Raw genomic sequence first — 27762 nt, 5'->3', positions numbered from 1 at the left:
GCCAAGTTGCCACATTAAAACAAACAAACAAATAAACAAACAAAAAAAACGATGGAAGCTATTACTTTAAAAATTAATTGATAAAACAACGCGATGAAATAAATAAATAAATAAACAGGATATGTTTGGTAAACTCACGGATTGCAAGTTGAGAAAAATAATTCAAAAAATTTTAAATTCCAAAATAGTTACAAATTATTAAAAAGAAATAAAAAGGATAGAAGAATTTTACAAAGAAAGAGAGAGAATGCGTTCGAGTAAGAGGAGGGGAGAGGAGGAGGAGAAGAAGAAGAAGAAGAAGAAGAAGAAGAAGCAGAAGAAGACGGTAAAGAAGAAGGAAAAAAAGAAAAAGAAGAGAAAATAATAAGAAGAATCAGACGAAGAATAAGAAAAAAAGAAGAAAAGGAAGAAATATGAGACGAAGTAATAAAAAAGACGAAATAAAAAACAGAAATAGAAGGAAAAAAACTATATTAAAAAGGATGACAAAAAGAAAATTAAAAACGAAAATAACGAAAAGGTTCAAACAAAATAAAACGTAAGAAACAAAAAGAAAAATACACCTTTTTAGATAGAAATAACTATTGTAATCATTGTAATTTTTTGAAAGAATAAGATTAAAAAATGAAACAATATTGGAAAAAAAAAAAACTGATGAAGGAAAAAGTAATAATAGAGAGAAGAATATTGATAAAAAGAAAAAAAATCATGAATGAAAAAAAGAAAGAATGGATGAACAAAAAGAAAAAAAAAAGAAAATTAAGAAAATTGATGAAAAAAGGAAAAAAAGAATGAAAGAAAGGAGAAAAAAAGTTTGAGAAAGAGACACTAATAAGAAAACTGAATGAAGAAATCCGAGAATTATAGAGAAAAAAATTATACGCAACCGTATAAAAACTGAAAGAAAAATTATATGCAAACGTATAAAAACTAAAAAAAAAATTGTATGCAACTGTACAAAAACTAAAAGAAAAATTTGAAAATAAAGATAAAACGCAAAATACGGACCATGATATTTTTTTTTTTTTTTTTTTTTTTTTTTTTTTACAAATTTTTAATTGATAGATGAAAGTACAGAATAGTCACAAGAAACCCTCCCATGGGCTTCTAAATTATTATTTCACTACGTTCCGTATTCTGCATACAGTCAGATAATAATAATAATAATAATAATAATAATAATAATAATAATAATAAAGAAAAGATCAAAAGTGAAGAAAAAAAAAACGAGAAGAAAGATTAAAAGAAATTAAACAAAAACAGTTAAAAAGTTTGTATGATAATTAATAATTCTATCTATGAAATGAGAAAGAAATCAGAAATTTAAAAAAAAAAAAAAAACATTTTTAAAAAATGTTAAAAAGGAAAAAGTAAAAAAAAAGAAAAGGAAAGGAAAGAAGAAGTAGAGAAAATATGATAAATAAAACGAAATCAAACCTTCCAGAAACTAAAAGAAACGGGCATACCGGAGTAGGAGTAAAAAGTGAAGGTGAAAGGCAGATCAGATCGACAGAGTGTAGGATGAGGATCGGGGAGAAGGCAGAGAAGGCGAAAGAACAGAAGGAGGAGGAAAAGAGGAATGGTTAGAGATGGATGAAAGGACAATGTAATGCACACAGCTTTAACTATATACACACATACACAAGTATATATATATATATATATATATATATATATATATTATATATGTGTGTGTGTGTGTGTGTGTGCGTGTGTGTGTGTAAAACAAGAACGTATGAATATATCAATTGTAGCTGTGTGATAGTGCGATGCACGCAATGACCTGCCACCCCCTGAACCTGGGCGAATCTATCTGTCCCGCGGTGGAAGGGTCGGGGACCATGTGTGTTGACAAAAAACTATAAGTACTTTTGCGGGAATCAGAAAGTTTTAATTATCCGATCTGAACTGATCGAGATGACATCGGGATCCAGCCCGCGAGTGACACGTCCGAACGGCTGCCCATCGACGACGGCATCAACAATGGGGATGACCCACGCCGGCATCTCCAACGGGGTATGTCGCGCAAGACAGAGTGCGCCGATCAGCACCCGACGACACTTCACGTCCACTGTATCGATATTCCCCCCGAGCATGCTACCCGGATGGATCATTGGATGGTTCATCTTTACGGCGATCATCTGCACCTGGGACGCCAGCTTCATCATGCTCAGACCGCTCTCATTCCCCGGCCAGAGTCTATCCAGCGTCTGGTATCCATGTGAGTATAACGCGATTTATATCCGTATATCTCTTTATCTATTTTCCTCTGTATGTACAATTAAAAAAAATTACTTATGTTTATTGTAAAAGATTGTTTTCATTTTTAAATTTCAAGTATTTTTGTCGACATTTAATTCTACTCTCCTGAAAGTCATCTTTCGTATATATGTTCGTATTTTATTATAGTATTTTAATATATATATATATATATATATATATATATATATATATACTTAAAGGCCCAGTCTATCCATGTTAATAACTTTCTTAATGATGTTATTTCAACACGGTCCGTAAACTGTACAAGGACCATTTCAGAACGTTTCATAAACTGCACAAGTAGCACTTATGTGTGCGAGAGAGAAATACTTGTGCAGTTCACTGACTGTACTGGAAAAAAACCTTATTTAGAAAGCCATTCTCACAATGGGAATGTGCAGGGCTTTATAACTATTTTGAACATTCATCTAATATTTTGACGAACAAAAGATACCGTCAAAATTTGATTTAACATGAAAGTCCGATCTAAAAATAAAACGGTCCGTAAACTGCACAAGCGCCACACACACACACACACACACACAAACGACTCTCTTTCTTTCCGTCTTTCTGTCACACACACACACACACACACACACACACACATATACTTGTCTCACTACGACATTGCGAGTCTGTATCTGCTTAATCGTTATTTTCATAGCAAGTGCTCGTCTGAGCTCCAATCTACCCCCGCCGTCCTGTCTTTCACGAGAAACACTTTTCTAACTGAAACCACTATCAATAATTTTCCCGCTCTTTATCTGTGCATAAAACGTAACGTAGATTCCATGAATAAACCTTCTTTCTTAGAACTGCACGTCTGTGGAACTCTGGTCTGTATTCCTGCTTTTCAACTGACTACAATATAGTCGTCTTCAAGTCCAACGTGAACAAGTTCTCGATGAGCCGTCCCGTTAAGTAATCCAATTTACCAAATTTCCATTACTAACGATTACATTTTCTCATTGACTACTGTACATACATTAACCCTTATCCTCGACTGGCCTCCGGGTCTTGATAAATGGTGACTCCCTTGTAAAAAAAAAAAAAAAAGTGTTCTATTAAATATTTCAGATCAAAGATTAACTGATTATTATATAATTTGTCATCTCAACAATGCTCATTATAGAAGTAAAGTTTAGTAATATCATGAAATATACTCATGGCAAGTAAGCTACACAGAAACGCTTGTGATTTATTTCAGTAATAATTTTCCAAAAAATAAGTTTTTACATTTTAACATATATTCTTTTAACAGTTTACATAAAAAAAATTGTGGAACGTAATACCCCCTGGACTACTTCTTTGACAGCTACAGTATGGTTTTCTGCAAACCCAATGTCAACAAATACTTGTCATAAGCATCATGAATACTCACATTTTGACGTTTCTGAATTTTTGAGATGAAGATTGGTTATTCGTATTACTTGGATTCATCGGACTACTGTTCTCATCTTAAGTGTGATTTTAACAACGTTTCGGTCGATATAATCTCCACGCTTCTTCAGGTATATATTGTTGAACTCTGGTGTTTCTGTGGAACTCTGAAATTTGGACGGAATCCATTCGAAATTCCGTCTAAACTCCCGAGTTCGACAAGATACACATGGTTGGAGGTTATATCGATCGAAACGTTGTGAAAAATCACTCAAGATGAGAACAGTAGTCTGATGGATGAAAATAATCATTTTGTTCGGTTCGTTCATCATTTTCGGTTCTGATAATCATCATCATTCAACTGCCAATCTGTCCATCTTATTAACGCTTAATTGTGAGTTGCTCAGATTTTGATTATTTGTGAAACATTAAAAAATGTTTAGATTTTATTAAATATTTTTTAATCAAACATTCTGCTAGGATTAACTATTAAACGCGTTTTATTGTGGACGATTTAAAAAAATATTTGATTGGAATGGAAAATCTACTTCATCTGTTTTTCTTATTGGGATTGTTTTAATTTTTGTCTTTGAGTTTGTTGTTTATTTTAAGGTGTTTATTATGGGCATTGTTTTGGACGATTGCGTTTTTTTTTTTTCCGACTACTCATCAATTGTATTGGATTCATGAAAATAATTAAATTTACCTATACAGATTATTGAATTTTTTTTTTTAATCCCACCGTTTTTTTCTTTCTTTATTGGTATCTCTACCTCGACTAGTATTGTTAAAATGCTATTAATTAATATTTATTCAGAAAAGCGAACTTTTTATTAATTAACTGATTCTATTTCGATTTTTTATTATAACTGCACACGTGTGTGTGGGGGGTAAAGGTGGGGCACTCTGATTAGGTAATGATAGTTTCCATAAAGAGTTAAAGCATTACTCTAATGTAAAAATTGAGCACTCTCTATTATCAGTATTGTAATTACACACACACACACACACATATATATATATATATATATATATATATATATATATATATATAAATTTTTATACACGTTTAAAATTTTATTACTTTGTTGACGTACAGCAATACAAAATGTAATTAAAACAGATTTTCAGCCGTTTCTTGCGATCTTCTTATATATATTATATATATTAAATAATAGGAAATGCGAAAACTTCTCGTTCTTTTCGCACATTTTCTCAATTAATTATTTGAAGAGTGTCCAAGAAAATTATGTCGGCATTAAATGCTTTTTTGAACACGCGATGTTTTCACAAAACAATTTACTATTCTACTTACGTAAATTAGTCCGAAATTTGAAAACAATCATGGAAACGATCCGTGTTAACAAAAACTCGTTGAAATAGTTTTCTTTTTCCTCGACTGATATCTGAAGAACATGATTTATTTGAACAATAAACGAAGGCCAACCTGGTCGATTAAATGACAATCATTGTAAATAATATTCACAATGTCCTATCAAGTTTCTTGTCACAATTTCTGAAGTTCTGATGCGACGCTATCGGCAGCTGTGGTGGCTGGCAGGTGGGGGGTGGCGCGGCTTTGATGTACTTACGAGAATGCGTATTCGCCACCGATAGACTAACAAGTGCGCGTGTCCGCGGCGCGGCAGATTCTGCGTCACAATTTTTCATCGCTCGTCGGTGTACGCGCACGCATGGCTATAGCGTGCGCCACGTAAAGGGCGATTACACGCGTCGATCACACGCTTTCATTATTCTTTAAACGGAAACCATTTTTACCGATTTTTAAGTATATCATTTTAATATCGGACTGCGTCGTATCAGCGAGAACGGCAAACCAGAAGGACACCTGATCAAGGTTTGCAGTAAACGGTGTCCGGTCAGATTCAGTTCCTGATATTAAACTTCATCTCTAATATGACTTCCGGCTGGGATTTCAGTTTCCTAAATTCACAAATTTATTTTCAAATTGTTCGATAAAAGTACAGAATAGTTAAAGCCACGCACACCATATTAAGATTTGCTTTCTAAATAAGTGGTTATTTCAGCACCGCCAATAAACTGCAGAAGATAATTTTGAACGCCATTCTCAGCATGGAAATGTCATAGGCCTTATTAACTATTCGATACGTTCAGCTAACAATTAATTAATAAAAAATAGTATAACACTTGGCAAACCACTAGAGTAAGCGACCCCAAGCCGGAGGTCATGAATATAAGGAACTAACTCTGACCAGACACCTTTTAGTGCAAACTGAATCAGATGTTCTAGTTTGCTGCAGGAACTCGCCCTTAAAACACCTTTTACGTTTCTCCCTCTAGAGTCGGGCTGCATTTCTTTGCAAGACTTATCCCTCTGTGGAATGCTGTAGACTTGTATATCAATGAGCAACTGCCTATCAAGGCCTAAAAGCCACTTGTGATAAGAGTTGATGAGATTGTCACTTGCTTATGAACAACAACTTTGACGGGATTTGGAACGATTACATGGCCATAATTTGATTATTTAAATGAACGACTTGATAAAAATTTGTTAACTTTGAACTTAAAAAAAAACGATCACGTTGTATTCAATTAGAAAGATTCCCTGCGATATTTGTTCATCTGGATTGATTCCCTGCTAACTACAGCATAGTTGTCTTTGCATCCAATATCAACAGATATTTGACACGAACCGTCTCCGTAAATAATCAAACTTAGTTAATTGCATCAGTCAATTTTGAAAGACCCTGCAATATTCATCTTTTAGAGGACAATCATCCCCTCGAGTGCCTCGTGACCTTGATAAATGTTGTCTCATTAGTAAAAGAAATGTACATACGTAACTGAACTTTGTAAGTTCAGTTAGCTTTTAGTGTGGTCTGCTTAATTTTATGTGAGGGTTTTTTTTTGGAGAGTATTTAATGCGATAACACAATTCCAATTAAAATATAAAACAAAATTTGATATGCTTAGTGAGATTGTTTTTCACTATATAAACCGTTCAAGGCATTTAATGTCATAAAGCAATATTGATAGCAAATGATAGTACTGCTGAGCTTGATTTGTCTATTACGATGTATGATCCGTTTTAAAGCTGAAACTAACCGCCTCATTTAACATAATGGCTATTGTATTCATTACACGGAAGAGCATAGTTTAAGAATCGATTGAACCACAACAAAGACTTAAACATGGTGTTGTTCAAACCGGTCGATGATACGTCTTCGACAGTCAATCCGATGGAGTCTCGTCAGTTTTGGTTAGTGACGATGTTTCTATCGAGCTGAGGTTCTGCGCAGTCCTAGGTAAACTTTCCCCAGGTCTTTTCGGTCTTTTCATTTTCTCGTTAAAAAATGTGGTTAATCTATTGCTATTCGTCTGGGGCGCACTAATAAGAATCCTGACGGAGATGCTCAGGGATATTTTTTGTGAACGCATCTCCTGTGCGCTGCCTTTTTTAATCCCCACTTTTCGACCTCCTACCATTTCCCAGTAGGATGTGAAGTAGATAAAGACTGAAAAATAGTACTTTAGTATATATGATATATGTATGTATGTATGAATGATGGTTGTATAGATTGGTATAGATATAGATAGAAATGTAAATCTAATGAAACCTGCGTAATTATTAAAGAGTGCTCAATGGAAAACAGAGCTGGTATAGTCTGTTTATTATACAAAATTATTGGTTACATATGTGCATACATATTTCAGTGGAATTACAATTCAAAGAGACCACTTCATCAGAGATCAGGGTATATTACTTCAGATCAAAGTGAAAACTTGGGCCCATAAACAACCGCCAAGTTAAAATAATACCAATACCTTCCCGCTACAACAGCTTTCGTAGTTCCCCCTCTTCCTTTACCCTCACCCCAATTTCATTCATTCACCACATCTCTCTATAAATCCCTTACAACTCATATTCACAAATTTTTTCAGAGCGTAAACTACACCTAAATATTTTATAATAAAAGAATGTAATCTTGACTCTCGTTTCAACATCGCCCTTTTGAAGTGGTCTCTTTGAATTTGAATTCCACTGAAACATGTATTCACATATGTAACCAATAATGTCTGTATAATAAACACACACATTCTCTCTCTCATATATATATATATATATATATATATATATATATATATATATATATATGTTCAAGCACATCTCATTGAACACAAGTTTTTATTTTTCTTCGATTTTGTTGGATATCTTTTCAATTTGCCGTGCGGTCTTTTATTTCTGGATTATTGTATATTATGGCGCCCAGTATTTGTTGTTCGGCCATATTCTTAAGCGCTTTTTATCGGTACATCCGATCGTCGCCAGAAGCGGTTGTTGTTTTCTTTTTCTTGAGGCTTGGTGTATTAACCGGATCTCATTTAATATCGAGACAAGTATACTAACTGTATTCAATAACTAACTATAAATAAACTAAATAAATAAAATATAAAATGAGAAAATTTAAAATAAAAATAATTAGTCCCTACCCATCCTGCACTCACTTTTATAACAACAAAGTAGAACTAACTATAAATACACCAAGCCTAAAAGAAAAGGTAACATTAACAACACTCGTTTCTGACGACGACGGTGGAAAGCGCTCGAGATGGCCAACTACTGGCCACCATAATATACCAGCCAAAATAAAAGACCGCTCGGCGAATTGCAAAAATATCCAACAAAATCTGAAAAACAACTGTCTTGTTCAATCAGACGTGCTTAAATAATGACATGCTGCCAAAATATACAAATATATATGTCGAAGTCTAGTGATTAAGGAAATTGCTTGCCTCTTGACTAAAATCGACTTTTAAGTCATATCAATTTTTTCGTTAATGTCGGGAAGAGATGTATACTATCTTAGTTAGTGCAGCTCTTATATTAAGTCAAATCAAATTTCATGGCATCACATAGCAAAGTGCAACAAGCCATGCAAAAGGACATTTAGAAGATGTATTCTATATACGACTGAATGTTTTCTATGACGACTTTAAAAATGAATATAGAAGTTATCGTTATTAACTTCTTTGGTTGACTGTGCTACAGAGCAGAAACACAAACCGAATACTGCCTTTTTGCATAGTGTAATACATCTTTTGCTGAGTCCTCTGGTGATCATAAGTTGGCGCTAAGGTGAAAAACGCGCCAACAAAGGTTATTTTTCTTTCGTATTTGGATTATTCGGACTACTGTTATTTTTAGTGTCATTTTCATAACGTTTCGATCGATGCAACCTGTGACCTTCTTCAGGTGTATCTTACTGAAATCTGGAATGTTTTTTTTTTTTTTTTTTTTTTTTTTTCGAATTCGGGAATTTGGACAGAATTTTGTACGGAACCCTTTATTTACTTCACGTTGTGAAAAAGATACTCAAGATGAGAACGGTCCTGGATATGACCTAAAACAATATCCGATGGTGATGCCCCACCTTGCGAGCCTTGGAGTGTGGATCCACCCTTTAATTGCCATTGCTCCCAGGTCCACTCTGACCCGAAGTGGTAGTACCTGTTAGGGTCCCAACTATGGGTTAAATAGAATCCGACTTAAAAAAACAAATATACTCCATTAAAAATCGTTCCTCAAAATAACTAGAATCGGCATTAAATAACCTGAGAAGGGTTGATATGCCGTAAAACAACCAACCAATCAAGATGAGAACAATAGTCCGAAGAATCCTAATATGAATAACCAATCCTCATCTTAAAAATTTGGAAACATCATTTTAATTTTTTTTCTGTCTTTGTCAGACCAGATTGCGCACTGACATAAGCATTCTCATTAGTTTTATAAGCCTTACTACTTTCGTGGCAATTTGGAAGCGGGCGTTTTATTTGTGATACCACCCCTAAAAGATTGCGGTATAAAGCCAACGAGTTCCATCTATTAGATTTTTTTTTTTTATAGAGACCCCTCCTTTCCCTATATGTATTGGCTGTACCATGAATGAGGAACGCCACCCACCCCCTTTATAGTAGCCCTATAGAAGTGCAGAGGAAAGCCAACAGACGATACACTTTGCCAAAGGATGACCTTGGACGTTGCAAGGCAGGGACGTTTTACCCCCTGCAGTATTATATATTACTCGAAACAACTGAATATACGGCGTCTCGAGATGTCAAATCACGAAGAAATTTAACCCACTTTCGACTTTGTTCCATTCTCGGCTGAGCTTAATCGGTAGTGATAATCGCTTATATCCAAAATGATACTTTGCACTGGTTCAGCCCAGGAACAAAAATACACTAATGTATTCAACGGTGTAAAAAAAAAAAAAAAAAAAAAAAAAAAAAATTATGATCGACAACAGAAATACGTTTGGATCTTGCCTCGTCTAAACAACTGAAAGAAAGGCTTTACACATTAATCCAAATTAAATTGCTTCCGATTTTGGCAAATTAAATTGCTTCCGACTTTGGCAAATTGAACATCCTTACGTTAAACTACGATGAGTGTGCTCAGTAGTGTACGAATGTCTATTTGTGCATGCCAGGTGCCTTATGTGAGAGGATGGCGTAAACAGTGTAAAATGCAATGTCACCTGATCGAAATATAGATGGAAACTTCCTTCTTCCGAAGGATGCTGATCAACCTGCCCAGAGTGAATATAGTACAACGTATCTAACTTACTCACAAGTTTGGATAATTAGAATGAGCCAAAGACACAAGCAAAATCCATATAAATATGTAATCGTCTTAAAAAAAAACATACAAAAAATCATCAAAATAAAAAAAAACGATACTTATCAATATTTTCGTCATTTCTGTAACAACTTTATAACTTTGTAAGATCAGGGTTGTTTTTTTTTTTTTACGCAAACCGTTCCAGACAAGGCATGAACAGACAAAACATTAAGCCACTTGATGTAAGAAGCTACAAAATACCACTTCAAGATCAGGAATTTGCCAACGATAAGTGTTAGATTTATAATTTCGACTCAAACAGTAATTTTCCCTTTGTTATAAACATCGCTCATAGGATATGAGTATTAAGGGACAAAAGAAAGGAAGCTAGGGTTATGAGGTCCACTTTGTACTCTCAGAAAATAACTTTACGGAAATTTTATCTGGTGAAGCATGTTTCCGAATGAAAAGCAAAAGTTTAGCAATAGTTAGCGTGAATACTGTTATGAGGAACTACACGGTTGTAAGATGTCGAAGTCGCGCTATACTATCCGAGTGTAATTCGTCGGATTTGCGCCTGTCTAGCCACGGCCAAGACTGTTTTACTATTGAGATCGCTACGTATCAACGCCCTAAGTAATCCAATGATAAAGCTTAAAACATTAATGATGACCAATTGAAAGATGAGGAACATTATGAGAGTCCTTGCAGTGATCAATGGTATGGACTGCGTTTGATTACTTATGAGGCGGTTTTTGATAAGGATTTGTTGAAATTTGATTTGAAGACAGACAAGTAATAATTAGTAGGGAAGAATTCAAACAGTAATGAGTTTAATGATCTAGAAGCACTTACAAAGAAAATCATCTTCGATTGAAACCGTTGGTTACAATGTATCTGAATTTTTTAGATGAGATTAATAATTCGTATTTGAATTATTCAGACTACTGTTCTCACCTGGATTATTATTCCTACGAGGTTTCGGCCGACGTATGTTGCGACCTTCAGGTGTATCTAGTAAAACTGGAGTCTTTACAAAATTTCGACCGGAATCTTTTATTTAATAAACGGTGTAGCATGCGTTTATTTCGTCAGCTACGACCGGGTTAAAGTTCTTAGCGATTCGCAATTGTATTCTAAGTATCGCTTGCAGTGAAGAATGAACGTTTAATCTTCAAACGAGTGTCACTTTAAACCGAATTTATTCGGTACTTTATCCGTTAAGGTGTGGGTCATTGTCGACAAGATAAACTGTTTTTGTTTAATATGCACATAGATTCGAAAAAGTTTTCAAAAACCAAATATATAACAAATGTTATCAAAGACAAGATAACTTACTTTTCTACCTTACTGGATAAGTTTTTAGTGTTTTATTTAATATAAAATGTTTATTAGGTTGGAAAAACATGCAGTGCTTATCAGTATATTTGAAAAAAAAAAAAAAACGAATGGCGGCGACTAGCTAGGAGTGTCAGAAGTCGCGATTAAAAAGGAGTGATTAATTGAACTCGCTATTTTTCGAAGCTTATAACAATATGAATAATGTAATTTAAACCTTAATTTTCTTTTTAATAAAAGGTGCAAAGACCAAAGTTAAAAACAAAAGGTTTAATCGAAAAATATACAATGTTTTTTTTAAAATCAGTTTTCTTTAAAAAAGATTTCAAAGAATTTTAACTTTATCTAAATATAATAAATATATATAAATAAAAAAAGTACCTGCCTATATACTATACTAATCAATGGGTGTTTCCATTCTTCATTTATAAGAATTTGTCCGTATTTATATTCCATGTACTTTTTAAATAAAAGGATATTTTTAAGCAAGTCTCAGAAGACGGCCTTTTGTAACTCGTTCCCGCTGTTAGCGAAAGTGTTTTTTTTGGGTTTTTTTTTTTCTAATTATTAAATATGGATGCCTAAAAGGGCGGTAAATTATCTCCCTTTTGTATTTCTGACATATTTGCTTTAAACTACAAAGTTGGTCAATGTGTCACCGTACTTGAAAAATGATAACATTTCACTCAGTTTTGGCCTTTTTGTTTTTTAATTGCTCCACTAGTTTTCCATTTTAAAAAAAATCTTTTAAAGAAATACATGAGTTTTTTTAATATTTTATTTCTTTATGGAGTAAATTTTTTTTAAATATCTAAAAAAACATGAATGAAATAGAAAAATTGTCGTTAGCGTCCGATATTTCTTTTACATGGAAGTCACCACTTATCAAGGCCCGGAAACCACTCGAGGATAGTGGTCATTGCGTGTACAATAATCAATGGGATAGTATCATAGTAATCGTTAGTATTGGAAATTTGAAGTGTTTTATTTAAAGGGCGGTTTATCAGGAATCTGTTTATGTTGGACTTGAAGACATCCAAGTTGTAGTCAGGTGGGAAACAGTTAAATGGAAGTTCAACAGGCGTACACCTCTAGGAAAGAAGCTTTGTTCATGGAATCTAAGTTTTGATTTAGGCATAAAGAGTGGGGAAAATTATTGACAGTGGTTTCAGCTAGAAGGGTGTTTATCATGAAAGATTGGCGAAGGTGGACCGGAGATTGGAGGTCAGACGAGCACTTTCCATGGAAATAACGATAAAATATGACAGGTTCGCAACGTCTCTGCTGTGGAAGAGAGGTTGCAGAGAAGAGAAAAGGGCATCCCCCACTAAGCCACGAAGTCTATTTTGTACTGTCAAATCAGGATAGGCTGTTTTTAGCAGCTCCTGCCCAGATGTGGCAGCAGTACTCCATCCTTGGACGTACTTGGCTTTAATATAGATAGAGAATTGCATCAGTAGCGAGATATTTTCTGGAGCGGTAGAAGGATCCCACTATTTTCCCAGCGACCTTGGCAACAGACTCTACTAGAGAATCTAACCAGAACATGAAGTTTCAATTAAAAAATATTAACATTTTTTTTTTTTTTTTTACAAAAGGTTTTAAACTTTGGACTTTACAGGTAAATTCCCAAATAAATATTCTTTTTTTTTTTTTAATTCTATTTTATTTATTGATCTTTTATCGTCAATTTGTGGTATATAAAACGGGTGAGAAAATCTTTTTTTCATTTTAATATACATTTCAAAATTGGGGGGGGGTGAACTAAAATAAATGTTTGTTTATAATATTATATACAGTTTATTTGAAAGATAATAAAATTTCACATTGAACCTGAAAATATCGTAAAAATTAAACCAATAGAAAAATTTTGATAGATTTTTAAAATGAAATTTTTTTAAAAATTTAACTCGTAAACTTCATTTCATTACGTAGAAAAAATGCCTGCATGAGCGCGCGCATGCACTTTGTAAACACTTTAAAAAAAAAATATATATATATATATATATATATTATTTTTTAAACAACTTTAATATTTTATTTTTGAAGTATATTCCATAAAGAAATTAAACGACCCACTTTAAAAAGAGAAATTACGATTTTTTAAAAATATTTTATTCGCAGTTTTGTGTTAAGGGTGTCAAAAATTCTCCAATAATTCTGACACGCCTAGGAACTAGCTTGCTGTTGAATACGTTAAATTTAGGGAAATGAGTTCAAACTAAAAAATAATACAAAATACTGTTAGAAACCCACTGAATATATGTCAAGCCTATGTCATGGTAACATATTGAGTGAGTTTCTAACAGTATTTTGTATAATTTTTTAGTTTGAACTCATTTTCTCAAACTTAACTTATTCAACAGAGGCCTCGCAGCCATTTGAATACTGCATACGTATACTGATTATTATACCATATGACATGCGTCATATATGACAATTGGAATATTTGACATTACGATACATCATGGGTTTAAAAGACATCTACGATACTGTTTGCATGATATGCCACTATTATAATCCTACACGCTGCGTAAAACATGATCAATCGTGAAGTATTATAATTAAAATTCTGCACACATAAAATATTCACATTAAAATTATACAGCGTAAAATATGACGATAAAGATTCATTAAGCATTAAATAATATTTTTATAATACTGAGAATAAGAATTGTATATGAGATGTGTCTTTAGTTTAATTTGAAATCTATAGCCTCTGTAAATAGTGTAAGATAATCTATGCCGGAGCTATTCCAAAATGTAAATTACCTCTTAAGTCCTCAAACCTGCTAGGCAAAGAGGAAGGCTAAAGAATTGTTTCAGCACTGATCATTATGTCTTAATTTTAATTTACTCTGTGAATAAAATTGTGTAGACTATCTTTGTGACAGTCGCTTTCTATATTAATAATATATACTAGCAGGACCTTTGAAAATTCCACAGGGGACCAATTCATATGTAATATATTGATGTTGGCATTCTGTCGATATTCAGTGTAAATAGAGACGCTCTGATATTGTGACTTTTTTGTTACAACTGCAAAAGTATTTAAGCTAGCACGAACGCCCGGCAAAGCCCGGCCGTAAAGTCCGCTTAAATATATTTTAATTCTTGCAGATTTCGTATATATTATTAGAGTTCATATTCTATTTATTTTTATATATTATAAAGTTGCGATTTAAAAAAAATTTAAAAATATATATCCATATCCATATGACTTGGGTGCATTAGCTTGAATCGAAACTGAAATAAAAACATAAACATCAGTTCCTTCAGCCAAAATCAAAACTTCCTGATAAAATTACTTATATATAAAAAAAAATAGATTCCTTGATTGCCATCAGCTATAATCGAAAGCAAAACTTATGAAGAATTCTTGGCAAAATTATTTATGACAAGAAATGGATGTACATAATTAAACGACCCGGATATAAATAACACAGGCTATCGCATTAATATATAGATTAATGAGCATGTCTGTTAATTCGGCCCAAAACTTTTATTTGGTCAAAATGTTCAATTTTTAAAATTCGCTCAGTTTTATTCTAAAACATATGGTGTCTAGATTGTTGACTTTCGATTCCAGCCTGAGGCAGTTACGGGTTAGATGCACTGAAGAGCTGTGATACAGGGAAAATATTTGTCGCTGGAGGATTAAAAATATTCCCTTCCTTGGGTGAAGCATATTGTTAAGATACATGACAAACTCCCATTAGCGTATAACGCAATGCTCTTTGTGTAAACAAGTAAAGCTTACGGCACTTGACAATGTTTATCATTGTAATTTCACCTACCTACTTAGAAGCAGTCAAATGAGGTAGAGGTTAGTAGTACTCACTGTCGTTTAGGCGTCCGAGTTTCGATCCCAACTTGATGCAGTTTCTGGTGTGGTTACACTGAAGAACAGTCTGCAGATGAATATATATAGTAATGAAATCAAAAGGATGTAGGGTTTATCTGATATACGCAATAGTAAACTTAAATCTAATATAAGTACCAATATTTATTTATAGATAATTTAATCCTAACCGAATAAAAAAAAGCTCAATACGCAATATTATACGTGGTTTGTTTTTATATTTCTTTTACATATCCAACATCTTTTCATTTGTTTTTCTTGGAAGTTTATGACTATAATAAATTGCGGTTTCACTTAATGCCATAACCAGCAAATTCTAGCATTGCTACAATTAAAATTTGCTGATTTCTTTCTGTCCTCTGATGAGAAGGAGAGCAAGAATAGCATTCTTTGAAACTCCGCGGTATAAGGACTTTGCAAATTGTTTTGTGGAGTATTCAGTCCAACAATAAATTTTGATTGTAAATTTAAACTCAGTTTTAATTTTCTTATATATATATATATATATATATGAAAATCTTGTTATTGAAAATTTTAGTTTAAAAAAAAAACAACTTGTAAGGAAGGTATACAAACTTCTAATTATCCGACAAGAACCGAACATTGCCCGGATCAGTGGGTGGACAGCACCATATGCAACATGATATTTAGTCAGATATTTTATTCTTAACCTAACGATTATAAAATTATTTGCAGTTTGTTAGAAAAGTGTCATTAGCTCTTTTAAAGGCAGCCAGAGGTGCAAAGCTACTTCCATTATGTACTGACCAGGCTCAACGGTGATCTAACAGGATTCGATGTCAACGTGGTTATGCCATGTATATATAAGTATTTTGGGCTGGTGCATCTACTACTACTGGGCAGGGTGCAAGAGTCGCCAAGCTTCGACCTCTATCCCATCGACGACATGTTGCATCCCTCTGCCTGTTCTACAAGTATTTTAATGGTGGATGCTTTGAAGAACAAGCCCTAGTCCCCCCTACGTAAATACCCCGACACACCCGACAAGCAGCAAAGTCCCACCCCCTACACTGTAGAGATCCCTCGATGTAAGAAAGCCTTCTACTCTAATAGTTTCTTCCCAACAACTGCAAAACTTTGGAATTCCCTTCCTGGTTCCTGCTCTCTCAACTGTACTGACATGCAGAAGTCCAAGTGTAATGTGTAGATATCTTGCTGCTCAACTCCCTACATTGTATCCCTGCAACTTATGTCTCCGATAGTAGCCTCATATATCAAAGTGGCACTGCCTTTTTTGTGGTGAAAATGGAATTAAAAAAAAAAAACGTAAATGGAATCTTGTCTTCTGTCAGTGTCCGGAATTGTATCTACAAAACTTCTTGTATTGGAGATTTGGCCGTGTGGAACAAATTCGATTTGGTTTTTAGCCGGTAAAAATAACTGCTAAGGGGGTCAAAAATGTAAGTCGACTTAAAATGTTCTTGTATGCATTGGTTTATACGTTAAAGTCTGGCCATGTTTATCTATTTCTTATCCATCTGACGATAGCTCGAATAGTAACGACTAAACACGAGGCGCTAAATGTTTTGGTTTCGATTCTAACCGATTGCACCCAAGTCATATTTTTTAACTTTTTTAAATAATTACTATATATTGGGTACAATATATTAATCAAGAGAATTGGCTCTATAATGATAAATACGAAATCTGCATGAATTAAAATATATTTAAGCATATTTTACGACCGAATGACGCCGTGCAGTCTGCTAGTTTTTTATAATTCTATGACTTTTCTTGATAAGATATTTATCCATTAGCTTATTTAGGCAGGGCAGCATTCTAAATGGTTACTGTTGGGAGGGGGTCATGGAATCACGAATGATGGTGCCAACAACACTGATGTACAAGATGCGGGAAAAGTTTAAGTGTGCATAATTTACATAAGAAAGCATATTTGCTTAGAATTCAATATGAGCGCCAGCATTCGTCACCAGCTTTTCAAACCGCCTAGAAACTGCATCAACTGCTGTCCCGAGAAAATCATGTTTTTTTTTTTTTTTTTTTACTAATTAGCCATCACTTATCAAGGCGAAACGCTTAAAGATACAGCTTAGTAAAATGAACAGGCGTACAATTAAATGATGAAGAATTATGAGAGGATTGAAAAGCTTCTCGTACAATCCACTTTAAAGAACAACTAAGTAAAAAAAAAAAGCCATTTCCACTTTACCATCATTCATGGAATTCGACATTCAAGGACAACATGCGTGGAATCAAGCGTTACAATTTATTCGTAAAAACAGTTAATATAGATGCAAGCGGCTTGTGAAGCTGGTGATGAATACTGCCACTCTATATCTCACTCTATTCACTGACACGTGTTTCGTCGTCTATGATTCATCAGTGACTGAATCTAGCGAGATTCGAAATCGGGACCTCATGGTTAGAAACTTAAACATCTACCTCTGGGCTCTCTCGCGAGACTGCTGGATGTATACTGTTTTATGTAGATCTTATTTGTTTTTCTTTTGAGATACTTTTTGAACGAATTCAATTTATACGAAAGTGCATTTTTACCTAAATGCGGATTGGAGATAATTTTCTTTGATCAACTTCGCATCCCCAAATGGGAGCGGCGATATTGAAGACGTTTCTAGTTATGTTTAACTTGCTGACCGAAACATGTTCATGAATGTGTGACGATGTATAAATGCTTATGTAAACCAATAAAAAAATGTATTCATTCAATGAGTGCCAGTATTTACCACCAGCATTTAAAGCCGCCTAGTAACCGCATCATCTGAGTTCATACTAGCCTCACCGGCTAGTTTGAACAGCAGGAAATGATTTATAAGGTTTAACCACGTAAAAACTATGCAGATTCTGTATAGAAATTCATTCTGTTCCGTTTTTTATAACATATATGGCCCGTTTTGTTGTTTACGAGTTTTCCAGTGTTTACTATCCTGCACTTTTATCCTGTGCTAATGTCTATTTTGTTTTAATATTAGGATATTGAAACAAATTTTAAGTTGGACAAATCCGCTAAAGGATATAAAAAAGCGACGTATAAGATAAAATATGAAACTTGACAATAAACACTATTATCTGCGCACGAACATCTTTTCTATGTGTTCGTGTAAGCGACATGTAAATTACCCAACTTTTTGAAAAGCGTGGGGTGAGAATTAATGAAAAACTTTTCGCACTTTGCAGTTTGTGATAAGGCTATTCTAGGTGAAGGTTGTTTTTTCCCCCGAACGACCAATCGGCGAAGTGGAAGATAACGAAAGTACAGGAGACTCGCCTAAAAGTGCGCAGGCGCAAGTTGTTTACTCTTTCGCGGTTTTTATGGTGATTTCTATCATTAAAACGTGAAAAGAAACTAGTAGGGCTACGCTGCGTTGCCCGGGCGCAGGTATGTTTTAATTAGTTCTTACTCGTTTGACAGTAGCTCAAACGGTAACAACTAAGGTTGGGACGCTAAACGTTTTGGTTTCGATTTTACCTGATGGCACTCAAGTATTTTTTAATGTTGAAATCGGTATATATTGGATTAAATATAATCAATAGATAATTGGCTTTATAATATATACGCAAGCTGCAGAAAAAATATATTTAAGCGTATTTTACGACTGGGTAAGCTCGGAAGGTCGGGCGCCATAGTAGTATGTGTGTGTGTGTATATATATATATATATATATATTATTCAATTTGTCTTTACATAAGCAGTAATTTGTTGCTACAGTCATAAGCATGTTTCGATCTTCTAGTAACTAGAGACCTCTTCAGGAAACAACGCTTATTTTCGAAAGCGGAATTCTTAATGAAAAACGAAAATCAACTTTCAGCAAAAAAAGTTGATTTTCGTTTTTCATTAAGAATTTCGCTTTTGAAAATAAGCGTTGTTGCCTGAAGAGGTCTTTATTTACTAAATACTAGAAGACCGAATCATGCTCATGACTGTGTAGCGACAAATTACTGCTTATGTAAAGACAAATTGAAAATGTAACTTGCTCTACTTCCGTATTGAGCACTCTTGTATAAACCTCTTTATATTTCACTAGTTACCCTACCTTTGGAAAATAGCAACCTCAAATTGTGTGTATATATATATATATATGTATATATATATGTATATATATGTGTGTGTGTGTGCATTTAACAGCATTCTTTTTAAGCAAACATTGTTAAAGATAACGATTCTACTGCTTAATTATGGATTTAATTTTTTTTTTCTCATGATAGTTTTGTGCTAAAAATGAATTCCATATGTATCACAAATACTTTTGACTTTTCGTTGAATCATCTTCGGGTGAGACACACACACACACACACACACACACACACACACACACACAACAAAAAAAACTAAAACCCTGAAGAAAACAAACGAATTTAAAATAGGAACAGAGAACGCTCATGTGAGGTCAGTTACAGGCAAAATGAACTGGATCGCACAATTCCAAGAAATACGTTAGCAATTTAAATTCTGCAACACTAGAATTAGCGTCACCAAATAAAATTTTATTAATGTTAATTACCTAAAAATATTATTACTGGTATTATATATTAATCCATTAATTACATCCTGAAGCTATTTTTCTTAAATTAAAAACACCAACATGTATCTTTATAAATCCGAGCAACCTGAAATTATGTGCTTTTAAGAAAGAATGGCTCATTAAAAAAAAAAATTGAAAGTATAATAAAAGTTAAGATGTAAATTCTGTTATTTTAACAATCTATGCCCCCTCACTCTCTTTATATATATATATATATATATATATATATATATATATATATATATGAGAGAGAGAGGTATACATTGTTAAAATAACAGAATTCACATCTTATATATGATGAGAATAAAGGAAATGGCATTTCAACGAGATAAAGTGATGAAAAAGGAACAAACCAAATTATGTTTATTTACGTTCCGTTTTTATTTCAAGAATTTCTCAGGGTGATTAAAGTGGAGTAAATAAAATCAAAAACAGACATCCTTTTCACAAAAAGTATCATTTAAAATATTGTACTATTTTATTTACTTCAATTTAATCCTGAGGGTGTCTTAAAATAAAGACGAAAATTGAACATATACATTGGTTTGTTCCTTTCGTCTCTCCATATATATATATATCCATATATATATATATATATATATATATATATATATATATATATATTGAATATGAAACTAGTGGCTACACATATGCAAATATGTTTCAGTGACCACCCTGTTGGGAAAATCACATCAGGCCAAGAATATCTCTTATATGTGTAGCCACTAGTTTTCATATTCAACATATTCATATCCTTCTGTCTAAACATTGAGCACTCTTTGGAAGACACATTGTGTGTTTTTGTTTTTGCTTAAAAACTAAACAATACTACCAATAATATAATTTACGCTCCTATACAGTTGAGCACCTTACTTCGCGTCTCCAGTATACCAAACATGGAAAGGATCAACTTCGAGGTTTCACTCAAAACATTTCCAACACCGAGGATTAAGAGGTAGATATTCTTGGCCTGATGATGTGATTTTCCCTAGCAGGGTGGTCACTGAAACATATTTGCATATGTGTAGCCACTAGTTTTCATATTCAACATATTCATATCGCTCTCTAAACATTGGGCACTCTTTGGAAGAAAACATTGTGTTTTTTTGTTTTTGTTTAAAAAATAAACAATACTACCAATAATATATATATATATATATATATATATATATTATTGCCGTAATAATCATCACTTATGAAAGCTGAAAGGCAACTCGAGTATAAGAATGAGTTTTTCAGGTGAACGTTAATACGTCTTAAGAAGGTTGAAGAAAACGGGTGAAATTGGGCAGAATTTGAATTTTTAAGGCGTTTTGATAAAATTTTGTTAGCATTTAGCTTGAAAACGACTGTTATAGTCAGCTGAGAAATAGCCCCGTGGTATTGTGTTTCACAGATGAGTAATTCTTGTTTAGTTTGAACTACACAAAGTATAACAATGGAATACTATTTAACGTGGTTGTAGCTTCTTTGATTACGAATGGGTCACTACTTACCAAGGCTCGGGGGCAATTCGAGGGTAACTGTTAATACATATATACGGTCTTTACTTGGACAATAGCGTAGTAATCGTTAGTGGAAATTTGGTATAATCTGATTGTTTAATAGAACGGTTGACCAAGAATTTGTTTATGTTGGACTTGAAGACGACAATAATAGAAGCAAACCATGGAACAGTTTCACTGGCGGGCAGTTCTAGGAAAGCTTTGTTCATAGAATCCACGTTTATGTTTAAGGACATAGTGGGTGAAATTATTGATAGTGTTTTTAGCTGATGGAGTGTTCTTTGTGAAAGTTTGGCAAGAATGGGGCCGTAGATTGGAGCTCAACCGAGCACTTGCGATAAAAATAACGATAGACCGACGAGATTTTGTAAAAGCTTGATTCACAAAAGCACAACGTTTAACTTACGTGGGTAAACGTTGCAATCGGCAACATTAAAACACAGCTGAGAAATTATTAAAGTAAACAACTTATTTTGAGTTACCTACTAATTTCTGACCTATTTCCGTATAAAAAAAAGCCCTGTAATATTTAATATAAAATATATGCATGTTAAGTTGCCGTAAATATAGGTTGTTATGGATGGTCACATTAAATGCTGCCAAGACTGCGTGTTTCCTTCAATAATTACGAGAAACTTTCTCTACCACCAATAGCAATGGCCAAAAACACATTACCTGAAAGTACTTCCTTCAAACTCCTCGGCCTAACGTTCACAGGGAACATGAATTGGAACGGATACATAAAGAGCATTGCCAAGGCTATTACGAAGAATGGGGGTTTCTCTACCGTGCTAGAGAGCTACTTACGCCTGAAAGTATATCTGTATTTGTACATGTATAGTGTACTGTTGTTATATTTGGGCTGGTGAATCTCCTACTAGTCTCTCACACCTGAACAAGGTTCAAAAGAGTCGCCAACCTGATAGGTCCTGAACTGTTATCTAAGCTTCAGCCTCTGTCCCATCGGCGTTCTATAAGTATTTTAATGGTGAAGGCTCTGACGAACAACAAGCACTTGTATCCCTCCGACAATCCTTACAAGCAATCAAATCCCACCCCTATGCAGTAGAGATCCGTAGGCGCAAGAAAGCCTTCTGTTCCAACACTTTCTTCCCCAGAACTGCTAGACTTTCGAACTCTCTTCCGGGATTCTGCTTTCCCCACTGTACTGACATGCAGAAGTTCAAGTGTAATGTGAATAGACATCTTGCTGCTCCTCTTTCTTCATTATATCCCTGCAACTTATGCCCCCGATAGTATCCCCTATTTCAAAATGGTACTATTCTTTGAGGTGAAAAGGGAATTTAAAAAAATAGTTAACGAAGTTAGAGAAAGGCATTTTACTTGTTCAGTAAATAAGGTATCGAACTTGACCGGAAAAAAACCTGACTGTCATATAAAAGAAACCGCTTTTATTAAAAATATTAAATTAAAGTAACATTTCGACCCCATTTCCGTTCTGGTTTGCTATCTTCGTTCCCGAAAAAGCAAGATGGCTACCACAGTACACACTTGGAGTAAGACATAAAGCAGATGGACGAATCTGGAATCGAGTTCTCATCGCCGATCAATGTCTTTTCGATGCGGACCATAAGAAAAGACCACTTTGTTGTAGTTTAAAAGACACCCGGCAGATGTTTTACATTTAGCAGGTGCTGTTCCCATATGATAACCACTCTAAGCACTGACCAGGCCCAACGTCGCTTAACTTTGATTATCTTACGAGAACTGGTGTATTAACGTAGCTATAGCCGTATATAGACAACCCAACTAAAACAAGATGTAGTTTTTCGCCATTCCATAACCTAACAATGTTGATGTGCCATAAACCAGACCGAAAACAAAGATACAGGCAATGGTGTGCTTTGCCGTTGAATTGTTTCAAAATCGCTAATGTGTTAGCAAACAATTAAACACACTTAACAAATAAACCAAACCAAATCATAATAAAGCTAAACCAACCCAAAGCAAATCATAGTACTATTTTGGAAGTGAATAAGCCTTAAACGGTGAATATGTTGTAAAAGAAAGCGAACCAAACCAAAGCACGCTAAACACGTCAACATCTAAATAAACCAAAAAACAACTTAAACCAAGCAAAATAGGTATGCGTTTCGACATTAAAAAAAATCATTAAAATACAACTGAAACCAACCAACAAACCCTAACCAAAATTTCAACATTAAATAAGCGGGTAAAATTGAAATGCTGTAAGGAAAGCTAACTAAATCGGATCAAACATGGATCGATTTATACTTGACGTAGTCGGAAAAGGTCTGGCTTGATCGACTATCACCATCGGATGCTTGTGTACAATTTAAACTGTTGGTGTCGCTTCCCTCAGACACACTTAATTACGCCAACTGTTTGAATGCCATGGAACTGAGAATGGCATTCGACACGCAAATTTCAACAACTGCAAAGCCTTTTTTTTCATTTTTTTTTTTTTTTGTTCCATCTCTTTTCTTTCCCGTGGCAACGTACGATTTGCAATTACAAACTTTTACAACCATCCGCCGAGGACTGAAAACAATTTGCACAGACGAAAAACAATCTCAAATAGTGTGTGTATATATATATATATATATATATATATATATATATAAATAAATGCGTGTGTGTGCGAAGTAGAAATATACCCGATTCCAACAGTTTTATATCGCGTTATAAAGATTAAAATCATCGCATAATGATAATAAAGCTTATGTCTAGAATCCATGTTGCATTTGTGATCAAAACCCATTATATGATTTGGATTCTAGGAATGATTCAAAGTTTAGGCTTCTACTTAAGGAGTCTTTAGAAGAAACTGAAATTCAGGGGATCTTGCTTAATTGGTATGTAACCGCTATGGATCAAAGTAAATGCAAATCTGAAATATTTGAATTTTCAAGTACATATATATATGTTTCGTGGTTAAATTTTAAATTCTGAAAAAACAACATATAGACATAGATTCGATTTAAGAATTTATTGCTTGACAAAGGAATATATAGAAGGGATTATTTTAATTTCCTTAATCCATGGATTTTCAACAATGGCTCATATCAGAGGAAATGAATGCAGTTAGCAAAATGTTCAGCTGCGAATGGACGCTTTGCTTTTCAGCACAATTATTGAAAATAGTCTTTTGAGTGGTTGTGGATAATTATATTTTCCTTTTTGGCTAGGATCTCCTTGAAAGTATTACTTAAAGTAATATCTATCAGGATTTTCATCTGAATTCTATCGGTCTTACCTCGCGGGTGTATATATATATATATATATATATATATATATATATATATATATATATATATATATATATATCGCGTCACGAGAAGTTAGCGAATAAAAAGCGCGTCCTTTCCTAGCCCCAGAGAAAAACTTCAAATGGCTAGCGAAAAAATAAAACAATTAGTGAGAAAACCACCTCATACCGGCGTCTAAAATGAATTCGGAAAAAAAAATCTTCCAAACTATAATAAAACATCAACGGCGGGTGTTTTTGTTTTAAAACTTTATTTAATCATCAGAAATAATAATTGACATATGAAAATTAAATTACTCACAACTATATTTTATGAATATTTTAAGTAATATATCTAGATAAAATAGGCAAAGTGCTAACACTGGCGGAACAGTGTTTTTCCCATCATTCTTCTCACAGCGACTCACACACACACACACACACACACACACACACACACACACACATATATATATAATGTATTTGTCAGCCCTTTAAGAAACTCGTTTCTTATCGTTGAACACTTCCAATTGAATTAAAGTCAATCAATTAAGCTCATGCGAAGATCATCATATAATGATTAGATCACTGACAGACGTTAAAAAGCATTTTAAAAAAATGTTAGAATTCAACAGCATTTCTCGCGGCGGTTAACGGTAGCCGAATGGATTATGTCCTTGCTAATGAGACCAGGTCGCCGGGTACGGATCTATCGACTGCTGTTAGTCGTGACACCCTGCACTGATGATTCTCGAAAGAAATGAAACACTAGTGTCTGTAGGTATTTAATAATTATTATAGAAAATAATTATATATATATATATATATATATATATGTTGAACGTCAAAAAATATTATTTTTGCACCAGCCTAGTGTGTGTGTCATTCAATTCATTGATTTCTGCAAAACATGCGAAAATCTCAAGTGAGTAATACTAAAATTACTTCGATTGGAACTGTGAAAAAAAAATAGAAAGGTAAAAATGTTTTTGATATTTCGTCTCTTTAAGTAATCATATTCTATCCGATCTTCCACCACAAACGATCACTAATTCAGTGACCATTTTACACTCATTAACCCTTGTTCTTCAGATGATGCACTTCAATTTCTTGTTCAGTGGAGAAGTCCTTCATGACTGAGACAATTTTTAATTTTTGTTCCTTTTCTCCACGTTAAAAAAACGATCCTGGTTTCTAACTCTGTCCCGTGGGGAGGCATTGTAAATAGGAACCCTCATTCCTCATGTGGCCTTTAGGACTTGATAAGTGATAACTCCCTTGTAGGTAAAAATGAAAATTAGAAAAAATAACGAAAGAAAGTAAATATGATACTGTCTCCCTATGTCAAGTTTAAAAATTGTCGTTCCTGGGCAACGTCAGCTTTCTTTTTATTTTAATGTTAAACTTTACTAACTGACCATAGCTGGTAGGTCTTCCCGGCGATTCGTCCCTACATTCCTTTGAAATAATCACTAAAAATCCCATTAAAATGAGTAATGTTTTCATTAGATGAGGGCGATTGCAGACGACCTTACTAGTCTCATATATGCCGGAACACGTATTTCCCTACCATTACTATTTCTATAGACACATGAAAGGGTGTTTACTGTTGCGATTCAAGACGCACGCCCCTATAAACGCACATGTGCGTAAAAATGGGCGTAGTCATTATTTGGGCGTATTAAAGAGGTAACTCCGCCTACACGTTTTTTTTTTTTTGTTCATTTTTTTTTTTAAACTGTATACTTTTCTCTATTAAAACGATAGTATATATTTATTCTCGGCGCCTTCCACGTAGTTTTGTTTTTATAAACAAGATGGAATATAAGTCCTAACAGGAATGCTGTATATGTTAATACCTCACGTAAACTAGAAAAGATTTGCTTTGTATATAACTGTTGATAAGTCTGATGGTTCTTCTTCCGAATTGGTTAATGTCTGTTCGTTAGTTTTTTTCAGTAAATGAAAGTTGCTTGAGAATTTTTTTTACAAAACGCCGAGCGAGATTGTCACCTCTCGGATACTCATAAAATTTTATATTTTTATTTAAAAGTAAAACTACTTGATCAATTCGTGTGGTTTTTGGAATCACAAGCGCGTACAACATAAAGATGTCTCTTATTTTCTTATTTTATTCTTTTTTGTTTGTTTGTTTTTGTAATGTAGAGGGAATTCTAGACAAGGTCGAAATACTGAGCCAAATTTTTATTTTGTCAAAGAAACATTAGTTTCTCCCAGCCCAGCGTGATAAATTAACTCTAAATTAAAATTGCTTTTAAAATATCTAAAATCTTTTTTAAAATTAATATTCAAAGCATATCGCTTTTAGAATTAATGGTCATCGTGAGGAAACAAAACCTGGCTACCCAAGTCGTTAAATTGTCACATCTTAGCCAATATCTAAAACTTTGCCGCTCAAATCCCCACCGCCAACGTCTTGCCCAGTCGTTTTTCATATTCAATTAATAGCAATCATGAGGACTATGCATGGTTTGCTTGCAAGAGTATTTCAAGGGAGTTAATTGATTAGTTTAATCACATTTTTCATCAAGTAACATGTTTGAGCCGCGTAATAGCTACTGTACTGTATGTCATTATTGAGTTTGAAGCAGTATTTTCGGTTGTCTCTGAAGATTAAACATGAGCAGATAGTCTGTCGAAAATGTCAAGTGTGAACTAGCATTTGGGTTGGTCTGTCACGATTAAAGGTTACCTTTTCCTTTGGCATGATCGGAATTTACTTTTAATAGCCTTTCAAGTCTAAATTGGACGAAAGCAGTCATTCCAAGTCTAAGTGAAATATATTATATAATTCTTGAATACCTATAACTTGATGTGTGTGATATATATAACTCCGCGGATTAAGGTCTATCCACTCTTATTTTGCTTCCTTTTTAAAATTATGTTTTTAACTCTTTTTCAAAGCGTTTTAAACAGGTTTTTATTAACTATTGTTCATATATATATATATATATATATATATATATATATATATAATATTCCGTTAAGTTGAAAGACTGCCGAATAGGATCTTTGTAAGTGCTTGTAGACCA

General features: G+C 33.8%; 1 protein-coding gene across 1 annotated transcript in view; it reads left to right on the top strand.

Moving 5' to 3' along the window:
- The first annotated feature begins 1721 nt into the window (after positions 1 to 1721).
- LOC145257940 (uncharacterized) overlaps positions 1722 to 27762 on the top strand; it is a 55579-nt gene continuing 29538 nt past the window's right edge. The window contains exon 1 of the mRNA XM_080115699.1: positions 1722 to 2221. Within this exon, the coding sequence (XP_079971825.1) occupies positions 1918 to 2221 (304 nt within the window). The 5' untranslated portion in view covers positions 1722 to 1917. The remainder of the gene's footprint in view (positions 2222 to 27762) is intronic.

This window comes from Euprymna scolopes, chromosome 3 (genome assembly GCF_053919585.1).
Source record: "Euprymna scolopes isolate OS-2025 chromosome 3, ASM5391958v1, whole genome shotgun sequence".
NCBI lineage: Eukaryota > Metazoa > Mollusca > Cephalopoda > Sepiida > Sepiolidae > Euprymna > Euprymna scolopes.
This window is presented reverse-complemented; position numbering and strand designations above follow the sequence as displayed.